The following is a 21110-nucleotide window of genomic DNA, read 5'->3' as shown; positions in this document are numbered from 1 at the left end:
TTATTATACATAATTTCCTTTCAAAAGCAATCTTAAATCCCACTACCTATGGTATTTATACAGATTTCAACATCACGAAGCAAACAATATAGCAGGTTAATGTCATTTATGCCCATTTTTCTCTCTCCTATAAAACTGTTTCTGTAGTTTGGTGCAATAAAATGCTTAAGCAAAATGATTCACCTGAAGAGTAAAACTAAAATTTCTAACAGGCAAACTCTCCTAGTTAAATCTCCTCTCTGGTTAAATGAACTAATTCATTCAATTTAGTCATCACAGAATACAAAAAATACACTTTTTGTTTTTCATTTTCAAGATTAAATTTTATGATTTTATTACACCAAAATAATAAAAGAAGGAGCCTTAAGAAATTACTGGGTTAATATTTTTAATTGTTTATATAGTACTGACTATCTCAAAATACATTTCCTTTTTAAAATTGACTCATGGCTTTAAACTTGCTAATGTCTTGTTGTAAATGTTTCCTACACAACCAAATTTTTTTCTCTAAACTGAACATTGCAAATTGCCTCAGATGGGTGATAATGAAAAAGCAACACCATTTATTAATTTTGTATAAGTTATCCTCCACCCCTCAGATTCCTTGGAGGGGAAGAGCCTGTCTGAATTTCACCATACAGTGCCACAAGCAGAAAGTGAGAGACACTAAACAAATGCATCCTGGAGGGAGAGAAAATGCCTGCAGCAGCAAATGACCTACTATATACCTCTTTACACAGGCTTTGATGTTATAATTTGTTGATTTCCAGGAAAAAAAGACAATTACCAATAGTTTAAGTTTGTTCTGATAGAAGTATTTAACTTCTTTAAGTTTTTGATCACAAACAACAAATACTGTTCAAAAGGGCAGTACATTTTCAAACCCGTTTAATACTAAGTAAATGTGCATGAAAAGCTCAATAAAAAGACATTTTCTTACTGTCAGAAAATGCAAACTAAGAAGTACACTAAACTTAAGAAAGTTTAAAAATATTCTTAGCATGTGTTTCTCTGGATAAATGTGCTCTTAAATATTTCCAAGACCAATTCATTGTAAGAACAGATAATTTTATTCAAATATGCAACTCATGGTATGAATAAGCAAGTACTCACTTCCCAACAGAATTGACAAGTCTTTCAAATAACAGTTAAACAAAAAAAATCAACACTACTGGGTTGGCAATTTGGAATGTTAACATACACAGATATTTGTATGTATGTAGGTACGTGTGTTTGTGTACATGGTGTAATCACGAATATGTTTCAAAACATACCTATTTTTAACTATAAAGAAATAAATTGATGTTTATTAAAGTGAGTTATTATTTAACATCCTATGTTCAAGCTCCACCATAAGAGAAATACATAAATGCATACACATATAACTTCACATCTTAAATTGTGTTCTGTATTTTTAACTAAGTTTCCAATCTCTATAAGTAATCATACAGATAACAATTTAATAGAATTTTTTTAAATAGGCATCAAGATAACAACTTAATAGAACTGTTTTAAAAGCTTCACTCACACTATTAAATACGGGAAAACTGAAAATTGTGACAAAAGCAATGGTCTTCATTATCAAGAGAAGTAAGGTTGAATTGCTTACTTAACAGTATTTTCCCTAATTTTTAAAATAAGTTTCTTTTGGATTCACACATATTATTTATCATTATCACTGCATTATTGCAGAAATAAAAGGCCAAAGGAGAGCTTCATACAGATATTAATTTTCTCCAGTAATGTTAAGAGAATATTTCACTCTGTAGTTTTGATTTATAAAATAATAAATTGCAAAGTAACTTATTTTCATTCAGAATTTAAATTATAGCATGTATGTTCATTATAATTTAAACTCTAGGTAACAAAAAAATAGTAGTTTGCTGTCCTGTGCCATTTCTACATGGCATTTCTAACCTAAATTGGCTTAAATCTTATGATCTTAGAAAATCAAATGTGAATGACCCTGAAACTATATCAGTTTGTTTAAAACTGCAGAATGTATATCTAACACAATACACTTGTGTGTTTTTTATTAACACAATACTACTTGTGTTTTTTATTACTTTTTATTAATACAACACTACTTGTACTTTTTATTTTTTAATACTACTTGAAGCCTTCTTCCACAGGCTTTAAGCTTCATGAGGCATACTCATCCCTGTATATCAATTTCATAAACAAGTTATCTCCTTTCCAATAAAGATTATAAACACAAAGCGATAACATAGATCCTAAGATTGTTGATATCTGAATGGATACTTGACAGTATGAGGTTACTGATTATACATACATTTGGAGTAAACTGATAAAAGTTTATTTTAAAATATAAAAAGTACATGATTCTAAATATACAAAGTATGCAAAGGTACTCCATCTAATTCTTACACCCACCTCACTACAAATTGTAAGTAGTAATTTGTTTTATGTCCAGGAAAACAAAAGACTATATATTCTATGTAAAAAAAGAGTTAAAATACTGGCCTGTTACTATTAACTATTAATTCTGTTACTAGAATTACTGTTAAAATCCAGTCTTAAGAAAGTTATACAGCAAATAAAAAATAAATTAAATTAATAGATATATCTCTTTCATATTAAATTTTTAATTCATAATTAGGCACTAGTTAGAATTCCTAATATCATATATTGAAATAGGCAATTTATTGAGGAATTAATAATTTAAGATATGCCTTTTATTTACATCATGTAAACCGTTGAATAAAATCATCACCAAATAACATCAGAAGCATGAAATGCTACTGAACAACTCCCCTGGAAACTAATAATTACTTATCCCTAAATTCACTTAACACGATTTTCTTTAAAACTTATTTTAGTGATTATGTAAATATAATACATTTAATCTAAAGTTCGGTGACAAACTAAAAGTGCAAACTGCTCTTATAAACAAATTACCTACCCTCCATAATGTACTGTCTCAATTATTTCAAGTAAGTTTAAGACAATTTGCTACTACTAAAGGCTGACACTCATTCCTTTTTACTTCTCCTCAAATTAAAATAATTCAGGGGATAAACTGATAAATACTGGAAGTAATTAAGTTTTTAAAATCACATTCAAGATAAACAAAAGTATAAAGGCTAAAAACCAAAGTACAGTGAAAACTGCAAAGCTGCCCTATCTTTAATCTTTTCTTGTTAAACCTAGGCTACTCAAGAATTGTCAACTAATTATTCCATTTTATTGATGACACTTCTCTCTAGGGAAGTTATTTTAAAAGTTTAACCCTGAAGCAAGTCATGGCTTTTCCAATCCTTACAAGTGTGTAGAGCATCGATTAGAACTGCAGGAGGTGTTACCTTCTACCCGGAGCATCTCACCCTGTACCATCTTACCCACGATCTCACTCCCAAAACAGCTTTGATTCAGCAATTCAAACTGCTTCAGCTAATATTAAAGGGAGGCCCACAGAATAGGGATTAGCAGTTAAAATGAAATAAAAAGTCAAAGTCGGGAAAAATACAGATGGTGGATATAGTAGCACAAAGCTCAAGAGTAAAGCAGATTTAAAAAGACATCAGAGTGACTCAAGAAAAGAACAACAAGACAGAAATTAAACAAGATTTTTGTTTGCCTTCTATGCATTTAAACTCATCTCAACCTCCACTGAAATTGTGATCATACACAAACCTCAAGGCTTTTGACATACTTGTAAAACTCAGACCCCCTCTTTCTCTTTCTAAGTCTCCGGAGTCACTTCTTAGGTAGCCAAGAAAAAAACAGAAGAATTCAAATATGCATGTAGTTGAGAAATAGACTAAATTGTAACCAAATTATAATTATAACCAATATTTTTTCACATAAAGATGGTGTCTGTTTTAAAATCCAGTATTTTTTCTCTTGTACTTAGTGAAAAGGCCTAGGTCTACTTTGAAAGTTATTTGAAGTCAGGTATAAACATATGTAGAGGAATAGATAATAGGCATAAGAAGGCTTGTAATATTTTTCTTGGGATGATGTCAGAATATCAAGGTGTTCTATGCTGTTATAGCTAGCTCTCCACTTGACTGCAGAAAGAGCATACATATATGCTTAATTAATTAGCTTAGGACTCAAGAACAATCTAGATGCAAAGAGTTATCACAGAATGTCCTATTCACATCTACCACAAAAACAGTGACCAAAATTCCAGAAGGTAATTGGATTTTCAAAACTGAAAGTAGTTTCTTTCTTCCAATTCACTCATGACAGGGCCAGAAGGTAATGATATATCTGCCAGGATGCAACAAGCAGACCTGTCTTCTGTCAAGAGTTGAAATCATAAAGGAATAAGCTGTCGTTAACAACCTCTCTCCAAACACTAGAGCTGTCATTTCATTGTTTTCTTTTGCTGGCATGGGGGCTGGTGTGGCCTCATATTCCTTGTCAGTTCAGTAATGTGCTAAGCTTTTAACCTTTTCTGGAATTCTTGACTTGAACAACCTTTTATGAAGTCTATAATGTAACAGCTTATATTTTCTTTGACTAATTGATAGTTTCTCTCAAAGTTTACTTTTAAAATTTGGAAGTAGCACTCTTGGTTTCAACCTATAGTTCAGTAGTCTATACTGCAAATACAGAAAAAAAAATAGCATTTACTTTTTCAAAAGTTTGAAATGTAAATTTTAGTGGTCTAAATTCAGCCAGTCTTAAAGGGAACAAAATCAATAATTATTTAAAGAAGTTACTTGCAGTTTTATAATCAAACACTTAAACTCTTTTAGAAATGGTTAAGTAAGTACAATATTGCTATAGTATATATCACGAATACATTCTTTAAAAATTTTTTAATTAGAAAAGTAATATCTTTTTAAATTAGAAAAGTAATACCTGCTCAAAGTAAAAAAAAAAGAAAAAAAAAGAATAGAAAAATTGACAATGAAAAGTAAAAGAAGAAACCTTATGGCTTCCTTTTTTTTTTTTTTTTTATAATTTTTATTTATTTACTTATTTTCCCCCCAAAGCCCCACTAGATAGTTGTATGTCATAGCTGCACGTCCTTCTAGTTACTGTATGTGGGACACAGCCTCAGCATGGCTGGAGAAGCGGTGCGTGGGTGCGCGCCCGGGATCCGAACCCCAGGCCGCCAGCAGCGGAGCGCGCGCACCCAACCGCTAAGCCACGGGGCCGGCCCCCTTATGGCTTCTTGAATAAACTTCCAGGAACATCAATGTATATCTATGTAAGTATGTAGGTGTATGCATATACATGTGTAAGTGTACTTTTTAACAAATGATCTCATTCTTGTATTTTCGTCTGATAACTCTTAGATATCATTCCATAAGAATGAACATACATACGAACACATATAACTTGCTTCTCTTAACAACTACATAGTCTTCCATGATATGAATATACCATCATTTAATCAAATAGTCCCATTCTAGTGGATATTTAGGTGGTTAAGAAGTTTTTGTGTTATTACAAACTGCTGTGATGAGCACCTTTGTAAGTATACTTTGTGTACTGCTCTAGTGTAAATTCCTGCAAATGGAATTTAGGGTCAAAGGTTAATATGCATATTTAATTTAGGGAGATATAACTAAATTGCCTCTAAAAATACTGATTCAATTGACATTCCCACAAATATCTAAATTTGGTATTACCATACAATTTATTACCAATTTATCTGCCAATCTTTTTTTTTTTTTTTTGGTGAAGAAGATTGGCCCTTAGCTAACATCTGTTGCCAATCTTCCTCTTTTTGCTTGAGAAGATTTCCTGAGCTAATATCTGCGCCTATATTCCTCTACTTTATATATGGGATGCCGCCACAGCATGGCTTGATGAGTGGTGTATAGGCCCACGCCCAGGATGCAAACCTGCGAACCCTGGGCCACTGAAGCAGAGCATGCAAACTTAGCCACTACACCACCGGGCTGGCCCCTATCTACCAATCTTATACATTGAAAAATGGCACCTTGTTTTAATAAGAATTTCTTTAATTCCACAAATACGTTGAAGGACAACCAAAAAAAAAAAAAAAGCACCAAAGCATCAAATAAGTCATTTGAACAAAAATATATTTAAAAGCTCTAAGGAATTTTCAGGTTTTTGAGATCTCTGAAACCTTAAGCATGCCTCTCCTGACAAACTACATTCTGTTTGCACTATATAAATAATAAATAATTTCTCATAAGCTGCTAGATGACATTGCTATTGTTAAAAATAAAAGCTATGCCCTATATTGATGTGGTACTTCTTACTACTATCTACTAACCATAGATAACCACTAGAATCTTCTTAAAATTTCCGTGTCACAAACTTTGTCAAATACTTATGTTGAAATAGCAAAATCTTGTAGTAATTAGTTGGAAGACTACGAATTGAAGGCAGTAGTTAAGAAGGTTTTACCAAAAGTTTATTTTCAAATTACTGGAAAAAAAAAATCATACTCTATCTTAGATAACCATCTACAATGGGTTCATGTACATTTGTGGAAAAACATCCAATACAGTAATCAATCAGCTTTACAAATGTGCATGTCAAAAAAGGGAGAAAAACCCAAAATGGATGAAGAAAAGAGGAATCAAAAAGTCAACAGACAGAATACAAAAGTTATAGCTTATTAAAAGGGAAGCAAATTATTTAAAAACTAAAAAGCTCTATATCAACTTCGGAAGTATGCAATTCATAATGGAGTCAAGCAACAATTTATGTATTCTTTGATTTAGTTTCCTTATAAACAGAATGATTTCTAAAAGAAAATCCTGAAATATTCTAGTGTGATAAATATTGCTATATAAGGATGTCCTATCCTGAGGTTTACAAAGCATTTTGTTATATAGAAAATTAATTTTGTTTTAAAAAGATATAAGTTGTAAAGTGACTACCTGTCATTGGAACAAACAGATAAAAAACATGCAATTAAAATGCTATACTGAATTCTTGGACTATCTCTATTCCTTCTACAAATCACACTAAAATATTAGTTAAAAAAAAAAAAAGGAGGCTTGGTATTAACCCATCAGGAAAAAGCAAATGGGAGGGGAGAGAATAGAGGATACAGATGTCAATAAATTTTGGAAAACTGTAAGCTGATGGAACTGGCTTGGTATTACAGAAGAAACTCAAACTTAAGTGCCTCTGGAGAAAAATAATGACTAGAAACAAGCCAACTCACCCACAGAATTTCAGAAAAACTCAGAAATTGGGGTGCCAGTTATCCTGGAAAGTAGGAGTAGGCCTTGAGTCTAAAAACAGAGGCACTAGTTATAAATTCTCATAAGGTGCAATTGCCATCCCCTCAAAAACAAACAAACCAAAAAACAGGTCATAATCTCACATTATACAGCCAGCCCTGAAAGAGATACGAGGTTTTGTCTTTAGAGAAACATATCCAGAGAATGACTAGAAGGAAAGAGAGATACAGAGCTCAAATCAGGTGTACTATGCAGAAGTTTGCAAAATAAATGAAAAGAGAGCTCCATACCAAAATATGAGAGAAGAACTTAAAAAAATTCTATAGAAAGTTTAAAAGATAAAGCAGGTAACCTCCCAGAAACTAGGGCAAAAAAGGATGAAAAATAAGAGAGAAAGTATAGATAATTAAATAAGACAATTATAGGCTCAATTTAGTATTCCAAAACCACATGATAATAATTCTAGAAAAAGAGAAGATTAAAATTATGAAGAAACAATACCAAAAAATGTTCTCAGAATTGAGGATCATTAGTACAGTACAGATTGAAAGGAATCACCAAGCGCCCAACACAAGGATCCAAAAAAACTCCACACCAAGGCATAGGAAATTTCTTAAAAGCAATATGATTCATTTCTTAACACGAGGGAGAAGGAAAAGAAGCTTCCATAGAGGGGAACAAAAGGATTCAGGATCAGAATGGTACTGGACTTTTCAATTAAAACACTGGAAGCTAGAAGACAATGAAACAAAGCCTTTAAATTTCAGAATGAAAATGATTTTCAACTTGGAATTCTATACCTAGTTGTATTATTAAAATAAAGTGAACAAGTAAAATAAAGGCATTTTTCAGAAATAAAAGGTTTCAAAATTTATCTTATATTCATTCTTGAGTTGCTTCAACAAAATGAGGGCACATATCCAAAAAGCTGGGGTCACTGGATCCAGGAAGCAGGAGGTCAAACGTACGAGAGAATCTAAGAGGAGTCCCAGCACCAGAGACAGGGAGGCTTAGAAAGTGACCAGTCAAGATTGGAACACAAGTCCACAGGGTTCCAAAAAAGAGTTCACCAGAAGAATAATATGAAACTATAAGATTATCTGATAAATTTGACCAGGTAAAAAATTACTGAAAGGCCAATCAAGATCTGAATTAGCAAGTATTACCAAAAAAATAGAAAAAAAAATTGGAAATTATTAATTGCATGAAAACAAACTTGCAGCAAAAAATGAAAAACAACCACAGTACCCATTGGCTCAGCCATAAGCAATATTAAAGTAGTAGTAATATTGTAAAGCCTGATTGCTGATTTAATCCAAAACCTGTGAGAATGGGAGACTCTTATCTACCATTAACAGAAAGTGACTGACCAATCAAGAGACAGCTTTATAATTTAAAAATATGGATATAGAGAATACTAGTAACACCAAAAAATACTGAGAGTGATTACATCTAGAGAACAGAACTAACAGGTAGGAAAGGATCAGGAAAGGATAATCCTTAATTTGGTACATGCCTTTTGACTTCTAAGATTACATGCATGTATCCTCCGATGTTCTGCAGTTTTATTTTAATAAATTTTAAATGTAGATTTATTTTCATTTGTTTTGCTCAAGATATGCCATGCTTCTTCAACAACGATTAATGTCTTTACTCTCATAAACACTCGACTATTAACGTATTGCTTCTTCTCCCATTCTTTTCTCTTGTTTTTATGAAACATCTATTAGAGGAATATTAGATCTTATTCTATTCTCCATGACTTTTAATCTCTCTATCATATTTTTTTCTCAGCTTTTCTGTGCTATATTTTGTATGCTGTATTCCTCAATTCTAGCTTTTAATTTACTAATCTCTCTTCAACTACGTCTGATAGTTGCATGACCTGGCTCTTGTGATGAATCATTTCCTCATAGAATTTCTAATCTTCAACTATAAATTCATCTTCATTAGGGATCTACCCTGGGTTGTAAAGTGTTGTTATTGGCAGTTTTATGTGTGCTTCCACCTAGTGCCCCAAGAGTTTCATTAGTCCAGAATCCATTTTTACATGAATTTACATTGCTTGAGATTCCCACACTACGCAGGCTGACTAAATTCAAACTGCAAATCCAAATCCACTTTTGGGTTAGGATCTGTGGCTTTTGTTTCCCAAGAGAAGCTGAGAACCTGGCACCTCTGACAAAGAAACTTCCTCTTTTCACCTCTGGGCCACAAGCTGATTTTTATCCCCTTACAGACCTTTAACAGGGCAGAAACTTCCAGGGCCCTAGCTACATCCAAGGGTCTTAGTTTTAGCTCCTGCCTCTCAGGCCCAAAGCTGTGATGCAGACTCTGTATGACATAGGGCTTATCTCTCATCAGCTATCCCCTTTGGGTTGCCACACCCTCCAGGGACTTACAACTGTGGCTTTAAGATCTCTCCTGTAGCCAGGCATTTAGATTCCTTTTCTATCGTTTGATCGTAAGCAGGTATTTCATATTTTTGTTGTTGCTATATTTTATCCATTATTTTTATGTGAGTTTAGTGGGAGAGAGAAATGCATATTAATTAGCTCATTCCACTATGTTATAGAACCCAAACTGTATAAATTACATTAATAAAAATAGTAGTTTTTAAAAATTAGACATAGTATGAAAATTATACTCAAAGTAAGTAATTATGGATATAGCAGATTCTTCTGAATAATCCAGCTATGAGAAGTCAGGAAAAATGTAGGCTTAGTGAAGTAATCAGAGTTCTTATGAAATTATTAAAATTAATAAATTTTAAGTCATGTTGGATATGAATCACTTAGTATTTTTAAAAGTATTTAAACTTTTACTTCTCTACTGATTTTATTATAAAACATTTTCTAGAACTTCTCACTCTCTGTCATACTAAATATAACTGCCATCAAGTTCTACCTTATCCATTATACCTAGAGCCTGAAAAGTATAAATAAACCTTCAACCAATCCAAAGAGTATTACCTACCCAGTGGTTCTAGTATGATGCCCAGATTAACAGCATAAGCATCACTTGAGAAATTCTCAGAAATGTAAATTCTCAGGCCCCAACCAGATCTTCTGAATCAAAACTTGGGATTGGGACAGGGCAATATATGTTTCAACAAGCCCAGGTGATTCTGGGTGATTCTGATACATGGTAACATTTGACTCTATAGACCAGTGGCTCTGAATCTGCTCTCCATAAAACTTTTTGACAGTATATCTCAATCAGTCAAAGCCTGGACACAGATCAGGGAGGTGCCAAGGGTGAAGAATTTAAGGAAGCACTCACTCTCAGGGTCCTATAAGCACTGCACCACCCTGAGAGTGACTGACTCCTTAAATTCTGCACCCCTGTTCCACCCCTGCAATTAGTAATTAAATGACTTAATTTAAGTGTCTCCTACTTTCCATAGAGACCAACTGAAATGCCTAAAAAGATGCATATGAGAAAAGATCAAGGAAGAAACAAGTATGAGTAACTCTAAAACTGCACAATCAGACACTGAATAATTAGTACTTGGCTATATGATATACTGTTTCTTACTACAAGTAATATATTATGCAATGAACATTGTTAAACACTAAAAATATTAGCTCTGGCAACCTCAAAAGAATTGTGGGATTTATCTGATATGTACTATTTCTCCAATATGAAATCTTAATACATTTTTGATAATCAAGTTCCAAAGTATCTAAAATGCAAGGATTAGAATATCTAATTTTCAAACTGTGATCTATGGAGCCCCAGGGTTCAGAGAAAAAATCTCAGGGGCTGTTGTGGAGGTGGTTCCAATCTTCACCCCTGCTTCAACTAAAGTGGCTCTACAGATTTAAACATAATATTTTTTAACAAAACAGTCCAATTAGAGGCAGGGTTCTACTGTTGGAAAAAAGTTTTAACTTTTCAATGAACTGAATCCAATTTTAGGACCTTTAACCTCATACTAAAAATCTGCAAGGAATATCACAGAAATATTATTAACAACCCTAAGTAGAGATATTGTCTGGACTGAAAAATATTAGAATTTACTTCAGTTGTGATATGAAAACTGACAGACCAGGAAAACAGAGTAGTGGCTCCCAGCCTTTTGTAAACTACAGAAACTTTTCTTTAAATACAATTTTAGAAAAAAATCCAAAAAAATAAAAACAAGTAGAGCTAATCTGATTAAAAAGTAAGGATGAGACAGCTTCTTTCTCCCTATTAGTCTTCCTCTGCCTGCTTCCCAAAATAGCATCCTTTTCCCTATCTGTCCCCCCAACACACACACACAAACATACAGCAGCCCTTGAAGAACTAACAGAGAAACACTATGAAAAGGTAAAGCCAAAGTAATACAAACACTTTATCTGGATTAAAAAAGAGACATCCATCTTAAAATGTTCACCAGGTAGAAAGTTACCACAATAAAGTTCATATTCAGTTTTTATAAAATAAAGAGAATAAAGTATATAAACTAAAATTTTCAAAGTACACAACATACTAAATACTAACGTACTTAGAAATCAGCTGCTTTTTTTCAAGGAATCATGAGTTGCTATGATTGAGAAAAGCAGAAAAAAGTCAAGGCGATGAAATGCTATTACCCCAAAACACTATTCCTACTTATAAAAACAAAATGACTGACTAGTCTAATGTTACTGACAAACTTCCTCCCTTTTGCTTGGGATATGAACAGATAATTTGTTCAAAGACGTTTGGCATGGCTTCTTATATACTCTTTCACCTCAAGAAACTTATACAACAATAAAATATTCCAGAATGGGAAAGGTTTAGTTGATCTAGTAGAAGGGACAATATAATTACACAAAGTATTTCACCAAGCACTCATATTACAAACATCTGATTTTCTTTACTAAATTATATTTTCAAATATTCACTGAATTGTGATCACATTTCACATACAGTGTTCTTAAAATACATCTACAGGATCTCTTCTAATCACAAGCTAATGTGTCAGAGAAAGAGTTGATTTCACTATTCATAACCTGATATATGAAAGAATTTATATAATATTTTATGAGTTACTTCAATCTAAACTTCAATTACTTTAGTTACTTAAATTCTACTAAAAATGTACTATTGAAGCTTGTAACCAATCAGAAGCAATGTCTTTGGGCTCTTTGCATAGCCATGAAGACTGAAAAAAATACACAATTAACCTAAGAAAGTCCACTTGCAGCATTTTGAGGGCCTCAAAATCTATTGACACAAAAATTCTTTAGGAGCTGGGCTGGGCTTTATTATTATTTTCAGAATTAACAGAGTATGGAACATATTATCTTTAACTTTTGCCTTCATCAGTGTATCAAAGAATTCCTTTCCAATTTTAATGACAAAAATGTAATAATTTAGCTCTTATAAGCATACATGCAGACATATTACTGAATAAATTTATGTTCTTATATTAAAGCTTTTATACAAGATGCCACTTTACTTTTCTGAAGAAAACTTCTACTAATATGTGAGAAAAACTCATACTTTACAAAATTTGGCTATTTGTTGTAGAACTCAAGAATGAGACAGTAAAACAAAGGTAGCCCAAATATTAAGATGTAACAATGCTAGGTAAGAAAAAAAAACTTCACTATTACAGGAAAGAAAACCTTGAACACAATTTTAAAACTTAAAAAATTTTAAAATATCAATTTCTAAAAAGTTTGAATTCAAATAAAAATTTCAGTAAATATTGCAATTTACCATTTTTTATGTCTATGTCTTATGCTTAAAGCATTTCATTTGTGGGCTCTAAAAAGTTTTTTAAAGAAATAACAAAAAACACTGATTTATTACAACTCTTCTTTTAAAGAATAAGAGATTAATTTAAAGTAAAACTAAAGCAGATGTCCTTTAGTTTCTAAATTCACTAAATTAGGCAGGCAAAGATTTACAAAAGCAGTCATATTTTTTTCAGAAGTACTTTCAATATTGATAAGTATTTGATGGTTTAAGTGATATTTCATGTAATAAACAAAAAACTTTAGAATCAAAAATATTCACTTCAGAGACATTATCTAAATCTTTGTATTCTTAAGATACCATTTTGTTTTTCGTTGTAATTGCAAAATAATGCAGAATAACCTTTCATGACAAATAATAACAATTTAAAGATAAGATTATGTTTAGGATATACTTTTGAAGAGACATGATAAAATAATTTATAACACACAATAAAACAGAGCTACAAAATGCCAAAAAAATATAAAGAAAATTGCACTTACATCCATAGCTCTCTTAATAAAAGGTATCTGTGTGCCACTGTCCAGATCTTCATTTATAATAAGCCTTCTAGCCCACTGACCTGCCCTGACAACACCACTACCATGAATTAAAACCATCAGTTTCTGTGGATTTGTCAAAGCATCCTCACTCATAAAGATAAAACTCTTTGGTTCACTCTCAGTAGCATCTACCTGTAATTAAAAAAAATTAAATAATAAATAAATGTTTTCTGATCAGGCATAGACATAAATGAGAAAACAACTAATGGTTACTATAAATTATAGAATGGCTATTACAGAATAATAAAGGTAAAAAAACTTTAAAATAAAATTAAAATATCCATAGAGATTAACAATTACATATAAGGTAGATGAGGAAAAAAGACATGATAGTAATTTAAATATAAAAATATGAAAAAAGAATATTGGAAATATATGTCTCCCTACATTATTATTGTATATTTAGTATTATATTATCATTATAAATAAGAATAACTAATTTTTGAGTCTTTTGCATGGTCTAGATAATATGCTAAATGTTTTAAAAATATTATCTCAATTACAATCCCATTAAGGTGGTACTGTTATTCTACTCATTTATAGATGAAGAAATTGAGACCTAGACAGTGTAAATGACTTGCCCAAGGTCACACAGCTATTAAGTCTATAATTCTATAAAGAAGTATACTGCACCTATAATAGAAAACAAAAACCCAATTGGAGAATAAACCTATTGGAAAATCATATATTAGCCAGGAATACTATTAAACTTTTAAAAGATGGGAGAAGGAACTATTTAAAAAATCCAAAAAACTACTGTTCTATGTAAATGGACTTTGAAATTTCATTGAGAGTGTGAATACATGATTATATAACAATTATTTTATGAAGGAATACTACTTGTGTACTCCAATAACCTTGTTTTATGTATTAGTTATTTATGGGATATAAAGTGAATATTTTTATTCATTTTGACTGTAATTAATATTTAGGTTTAAATTAGATGATGTATGATTTGATTTGAAAGACTCAAAAGATGTCTAGGAAGGGACAACTTCCCAACATTTTATTACATATGCTATTGCATGCACTGAGTGGTATTAGCAGCTGTGGCTAGTAACTGGGAATGAAAGCCTTGGTACAGCCAGGTCACAGCCAGCAGCTCAAGTCTTGATGGCTGGTAATATACACATTCTCAAATAGAGAAGGTCAATCCACACACTGTGTAATGCAATAGCTATTCACTTCATCAATAGTATATATTCATGCAATTATCAAAATAAGAAATAGACAAAAACTCTAGATAGCAAAAAAATGTCCTGGATTCTAAATGTTCCCAGTCACTATTCCTAGGAAAAGAAAAAACTTAAAATTTCTCTACTTCTAAAATAATCAGACTGGTGTCAGTAAATAGATGCTTAGCCATTTGTGTAAACAGAGCAGGAAGGGCAATTATTTCAGCGAGAAGAGCATGGCCACAGGGCTTAAGAAAAATACCGCCTTCTCAGTGAAGCCTTCCCTGACCAGGAATTGGTCTTCTCCCCAAGAATTCCCTAGTCTCTTTCTGTTTTATCTTCCTCCATAGCACATACCACAATCTAATATATTGTATGCTTTACTTTATATATTTGTTTGCATATCTACTTATTAGCCATCTGCCTCCTCCACTACAATATAAACCCAGGAAGGCACGGACTTTTCTGTTTGTATCCAACTACATTCCCAATGCCTAAAACAGAGGCTGGCACATTGTGGGCACTTAGTAAATAAAGGAATAAATGAACTTTTGGACTAAGGGATCTTATCAAGCATTACCAGCAACTTCCTTTAAAGGCATTTAACTAAATAATGCGTCCTCTTAACTGGTTATAATACTTGCCTGGTTCAGAAAGCATCTGTTGAAGATTAAACCAATCATGATTATAAAGAATTTTAAAAGAGCTACACAATGCTAACAATTAAAATGACATAACTGTATCTTTATTATTAGTAATTAAGTATGCAGGAAGAGAGGTATGAAGTGTAACACAATCACATTAGCTTCACTTGCATTTGATATCCAGAGTAAGCAAATTAGGATGATGACAGCAGGTATGACTGAAATCAAAGAGGAAGAGAAGTGGGTGAGAGACAGGAGAAAACCAAATCAGAGAAGAAAAATTCCCTTTTACCTAGGAACATTATATGAAAACAGAAGAATCACTCAAAGTGGCTTAAAAAAAAAAGAAAATAGTGATAACAACAAAAGAGAAAATTAGAAAGCAAAGCCGTCGGTGTGTAATAAAAAAGGGGCCACATAAGTTCCCAGTCATTCATTTACCAAGGAGTATGTCTAAACCCACAAATAAAAGTGCCTCTTAAAGTCAGTGAGGCCTTAATGGATCCTGGAATGGCTATGGAAATGGACATCTGTTTATCTTAATGAAAAAACCTGTAGTTATAGACTTTCCAGTAGGTGCTGATCACTGCTTCTTTTTTCTATTCGACTAAGTCCCCTGTTACCAAAGAACTGAGTCAATACTTTAAGCGATGGAATGTTGGCACTTCAAATTCCAGAGTAATCACTTGAAAACTGGAAGGGTACTTCTTTTCAGAAGATAAAAATGTGTTTTTTATATTATAATGCTGCTGAAGAATTTTCAAGGGGCTACAAATTAAGGTAGCCAAGAATAAATGAATAAAAGTTTTACTTGAACATCCAGAAAAGTTGGCTGTAAAAATATGAGAACATCAGAATATTCAAGGGAAAAAAACAACGAAAATGAACAATGTAATGGTATTAATGATTAAGGAGTAAGAGCTGGTCATTGGCTAATATTAATCTTAACACAGAACTCTGACTCTTACAGTTGGTAACTATAACTTACTCGTAAAAAGTTAGTGCTAATTTTAAATAGTAAAATATCTATATAATACATTTTTCTTCATTAACTTAATGAAGTTTGGGAATGGCTGTTCCAAGGCCATTTATCTTCAAACAACAGTAATTCATGAAGCTGAGCTTTCATTAAGGAACACATATAAAGGTCATTCCAGTGCATCAGCTCACTTGGTTGACCAATCAACTTCAAAGACCAATTGGTCAGTGAGACTACACCAAACAATTCTTAACAGTTAACAATTCATTTTGGGATACTCATGAACCCTACTAACTTGATGTTCATTTAAACATGACTGAAAAAACTGAATGAAAATTTGCAGTCAAATTATTAACTTAATTCATGTGTCCAATATTCTACACAAGTGTAAGATATTAGAATTAAGAATATTTTGTACCTATATATGTGAGGTGGGGAGTAACATGAGACACGATCATGAGCTTTACCAGCAAACCATGGGCTTCCACAAAGTGCTATTTAAAAAAAAAACAAACAGAAAATGACTTTTTCTTTCCTCATTAAATAGTTTAACTATAAAACTAAAGTTTAGTTCATCATCAGGAAAAAAAAAAAACTTGGTGGTATTCCTTTAGCAAAAGGAACAATTCTGGACAAAAAAAGAGAAAAATCACTCTTACTGCTAGCTTTTGGGATTTAAGAGAACTCAGGAGAAAATTATTACTTACAGAAGAAAAATTTCACAACTATATAAAATATGTGATGATAATTTAAGGAGAGATATTTATTTCCTAAAACAAAAATTTTTTTTGGTTTCTCTTTAGCGTAGGGAATCTTTTCTAACCAAAAATGGACATGATGTTTCTTATAGGTCTTATATAATGTAAAGCTTGCTCTATGCTTATTAGCTTTATAGTCTAAATTTAAATGAGAGGAAAATAATCAGATGTAGAACACAAAGTCCACCCAAATCTAATCTCAGGCTTTCTATACAGAATATTAATGAAACGTAATCATATAACATGATCTATACAGTCAATTATCTTGTGATTTGTTCTGGAAATCCAGGGGGTTGAGTTTAAAGGTTCCATGAAATTACATGTATTACGGAGTTAAAGGACTCAGTATTAATTGTGCTGTAATAATGAATTAAACTAAGGCTCTTTAAATATCATTCTTCAGAAACTGAAAGAATTAAAATTAACGAGAAAGGAAGACTGGACAAAGGGACAAAATTCTACCTTGCCTTTTCAGAAGATCAAATTCAGTACATAGTTTTAATAGACTATGACACTAGACCTAAAGTCAAAACTAAATAAGAGGTTTGAATCCAAAAGAGACTGGCATATTAACTCCCCCAAAGATACTAAAATATTGATTTTCATGTATTTCCAAGGGAAGGAAAGTTTCAAAATAAACAACGGTTGGCCTAGCTATTACACAGAATAATGTTTTATTCACTAGTACGTCACAAGCACTTGGAACGGTGCCTGGCACCTAAAAGATCCTTAAATAAATATCTGTTGAATGAACAAATAAATGAATAAATGATTAACAATGTGACCTAGCACTTGAGCTTATCTATCAAAAATTAAATATAGATTTCTTTTATAAAATATTGAACTATGGAATTAATGTGAGGATGGATAGTATTAATAAATCTTCAAAACCTCGAACTCATAGAATAATATTACCAAAAAATTTTAAAATACGATGCAAAATTTTATGTAAACAAAATTATTTATATGCAAAGTTTTGTGCCTTAAATTAATTACTTTCATCAAGTCTTCCAGACACTTATATATCATAAAGTCAAAGAGTTGTCAGGGACAGCAAAGATCATCTAATCTAGTCCCACCATCATTTCACACATAAGATTATTTCCTCATTCAAAAGCTGAATATTTCATGTTTTACATTAAAAACAAAATTTTTTTTGAGAATTTGAGTCTAAGAACAAACCTCAAACTTTTTCACTCTGAAATGGCAAAATGTGCAAAATTTTTAAAAAGTGTTCTGCCAAAAAAGGAAAGAGTAGTGTTATAAAACAGGAAGCACCAGAAATGAATTTGGGAATGTGCAGAGGAAACAACTTAGAAATAAAACATATAATTTAAAATAATCATGAAATGATTAAAGAGATGGTGAATGTCTAGTGCAAAAAAAGTACACTGGCTTACTTCAAATAAGTAAAAATAAATCATCCAAATGAAATGAGAAAGGGTAGAGGAAGGAGTAGTCCTTTCAATTGCAACATCATTTTCAAAAAAGATTGGAAATCAGTATTACTTTCCTTTATGCTGAAGAGTATTACTTTTTAAGAACTATTGTGCACAATGAGATGAGGTATACTGACAGGCACTTAATATTATCTTTATCAATATCAACACATTAGGACCTTAACATTTAAACTTATCACAGTTAAACTAAAAAGTTTTCTTCTGAATTGAAAACTATTTCATTTGAAAGTATAAGTAAACATTTTTTAAAATTGGACTTACTGGAATAGAGATTTTTTTCAAATTACAGTCTTTTTCCAGGAGCTCATATACATACTTCGTGATGATCTAGGTAAAAAGAAATAACACATTAAGATGCAATGTCACCCATTATCAAAATTCACATAAATTATTGTAAGTTATTGCTTTGAATGAGTATTTCTCTTATCTTGGAATGTTTTAATACTAAATTAAGAGACTCTTTACTGATTATCTGAAATGGTTTACTTCCTGCTGCTGTATGAATAACTATGGACTTTAATTAATACTAAGGATTAGGGTCAGTTAATATAAACTCACAGTAATATGCCAAGACTTTGTTTTTCAAAGCGATACTCCGAAAGCATATTTTTTTTCTTCAGTGTTTCTAGAATCTGTTTCCCTATAATTTCTATAGGCATTATATCTAATATAGTACTATCGTGGCTCTGAATCCTAACACCTCTTTTGTATTCACTGAATCAAGCAGGGAAAGGTCAGAGGTATTCTAAACAGAAAAGGAAAACTCATCCAGCAAAGTTAGGCACCAGTTAGTACTACTGTTTGTGTGGTAGGCAGAAACATGGCTCCCCAAAGATGTCTACATCCTAACTCCCGGAACCTGTTAATACGTCACGTCACATGGTAAAAGGAACTTTGTGGATATGATTGAGGTTAAGAACCCGAGATAGGGAGATTACCCTGGATTACCTGAGTGGGCCCGATCTAATCATATAAATTCTTAAAAATGGACGATTACAGAAGAACACTGTCTCAGAAAGATGCAAAGTGAGAAGGCCTCGACTGGCCATTGCTGGCTTTGAAGATGGAAGGAGAGACAAAAAGCCAAGAAGTATGGTGGCCTCTAAAAGGTGGGATAACCCTCAGTTTACAGCCAGTAAGAAAACAAGACCTCAGTCCTACACTTGCAAGGAACTGAATTCTGCCAACAACTCAAATAAGCAGTAAACAAATTCTCCCCCTAGAGATCCTAGAAAGGAACACAGACTGTCCACACCCTAATTTTGGTCTAGTGACATTCATAGCACACTTCTGACCTACAGGATTGTAAGATAATATATTTGTGTTGCTTTAAGCCACTAAATTTATGGTAATTTGTTATAGCAGCAATAGAAAACTAATACACTATTTCTATTAAGGAAAGAAAAGAAAGTGAAGAAAGAGACATCTGGAGTAAAAGCAATGATTTAATAGGCTTTAATGGTCATTTTAAGCTCCCTCCAAAAATGTCTTTAATCATCTATGCACAATATCTCAGAGAACAATTTTAGCAGTAATGTAATTAAAAGTCAAATTTTATGAAACAAAATCAGAAGATGATTTTTTTAGAAAATTAAGATGTCAATTGCTTTGGTGCTGTATGCTATAATCTAAAATAGATTCTCTATCCTGCTTTCTTTAAGGAATCCAAAATTCTTTCTTCCATGTATACGTATTCATTCATTTTAGAAACAGTATTTAGAAACAGATGTATGCTACAACAGCTTTATCTTGGCTGGTAATGGTAATTTCAAGAGGTACAACACTACACTAGAACTAGGCAATAATCTGCTAGTTAGTAATGGAATAGTATTCCTGTATCTTATGTAGTAGTCAAAATTATGTTCATTATACCTTTGCCAGAAGGTAGGTACTGTAGACCTGAAAGGGTAAACTAAAAATATGGAGGATGAGACTAAAATATATATATAAAGTTATACAATGGGCTGCCACTTCAAGAGAAATGGCTTAACTAAATGAAATTAGCTAAAATAAGTGGCTTATCATTTCTCAAAATTTCTTATTATCTATGAAATCATAAAATATCCTTACATTTAAAGCAACAATAGAATCAATCAGACCTAAACCCAAATGAATTCTACCACTCTGCAAATACTTACGAGACATAATTTGAGAATTAAAAAAATTAAACTATTTTGGCAGTTCATACCTTTTGTCAATATGAAATATAATATTACAGTTAATTATCAATTTTGATACTACAGGACAGTACAAACAATTCAAAAACTGCTCACATTTAGCTTTGAAAAATATTATAAGGCAACTGTCTGTTTTGGACTTTGCAATATATCAAACCAAATAATAAAACCATACATCGAGTAGAGTTGGAGAAACACTGCCTAACTTGCCCAATTTACCTTTTTCTCCAATTCCTGACTGCAGAGGAAAAGCAACCACAGACTAAACCATCTATCTTGTAGGCAGTTCTCTCTGCCTGGAATGTTCTCCTCAGCACTAGTCATCCTCTAAGAGACAGATCACATGTCAACCGCTTCAGGTAAATTTTTCTGCCTCATCCCAACCCTCCAAATGTCCCACATCCATGTTTCTCTGGACATGACTGAATATCATCATCTAATATATGAGTTTGATATCATTTACCTGTCTGTTACCTGACTAGTCTCAGAACACTATG

The 21110-nt window shown here is 32.1% G+C and overlaps 1 protein-coding gene across 12 annotated transcripts in view; it reads right to left on the bottom strand.

Moving 5' to 3' along the window:
- Positions 1 to 21110, bottom strand: part of ARB2A (ARB2 cotranscriptional regulator A) — a 414663-nt gene that overhangs the window by 286176 nt on the left and 107377 nt on the right. For 11 of the 12 annotated variants that reach the window (XM_004420367.3, XM_014797235.2, XM_087430043.1 and 8 more), the window contains 2 exons: positions 18698 to 18763; positions 13361 to 13552 (listed from right to left, as the gene is read on the bottom strand). In XM_004420367.3, the coding sequence (XP_004420424.1) occupies positions 13361 to 13552; positions 18698 to 18763 (258 nt within the window). The remainder of the gene's footprint in view (positions 1 to 13360; positions 13553 to 18697; positions 18764 to 21110) is intronic. The other variant, XM_087430047.1, reaches the window with a different exon arrangement.

This window comes from Ceratotherium simum, chromosome 4, assembly GCF_057802395.1.
Source record: "Ceratotherium simum simum isolate JZ-2026a chromosome 4, ASM5780239v1, whole genome shotgun sequence".
In the NCBI taxonomy this organism is placed as follows: Eukaryota; Metazoa; Chordata; class Mammalia; order Perissodactyla; family Rhinocerotidae; genus Ceratotherium; species Ceratotherium simum.
Note: the sequence above shows the minus strand (reverse complement) of the source record. Positions and strands in the feature narration are given on the sequence as shown.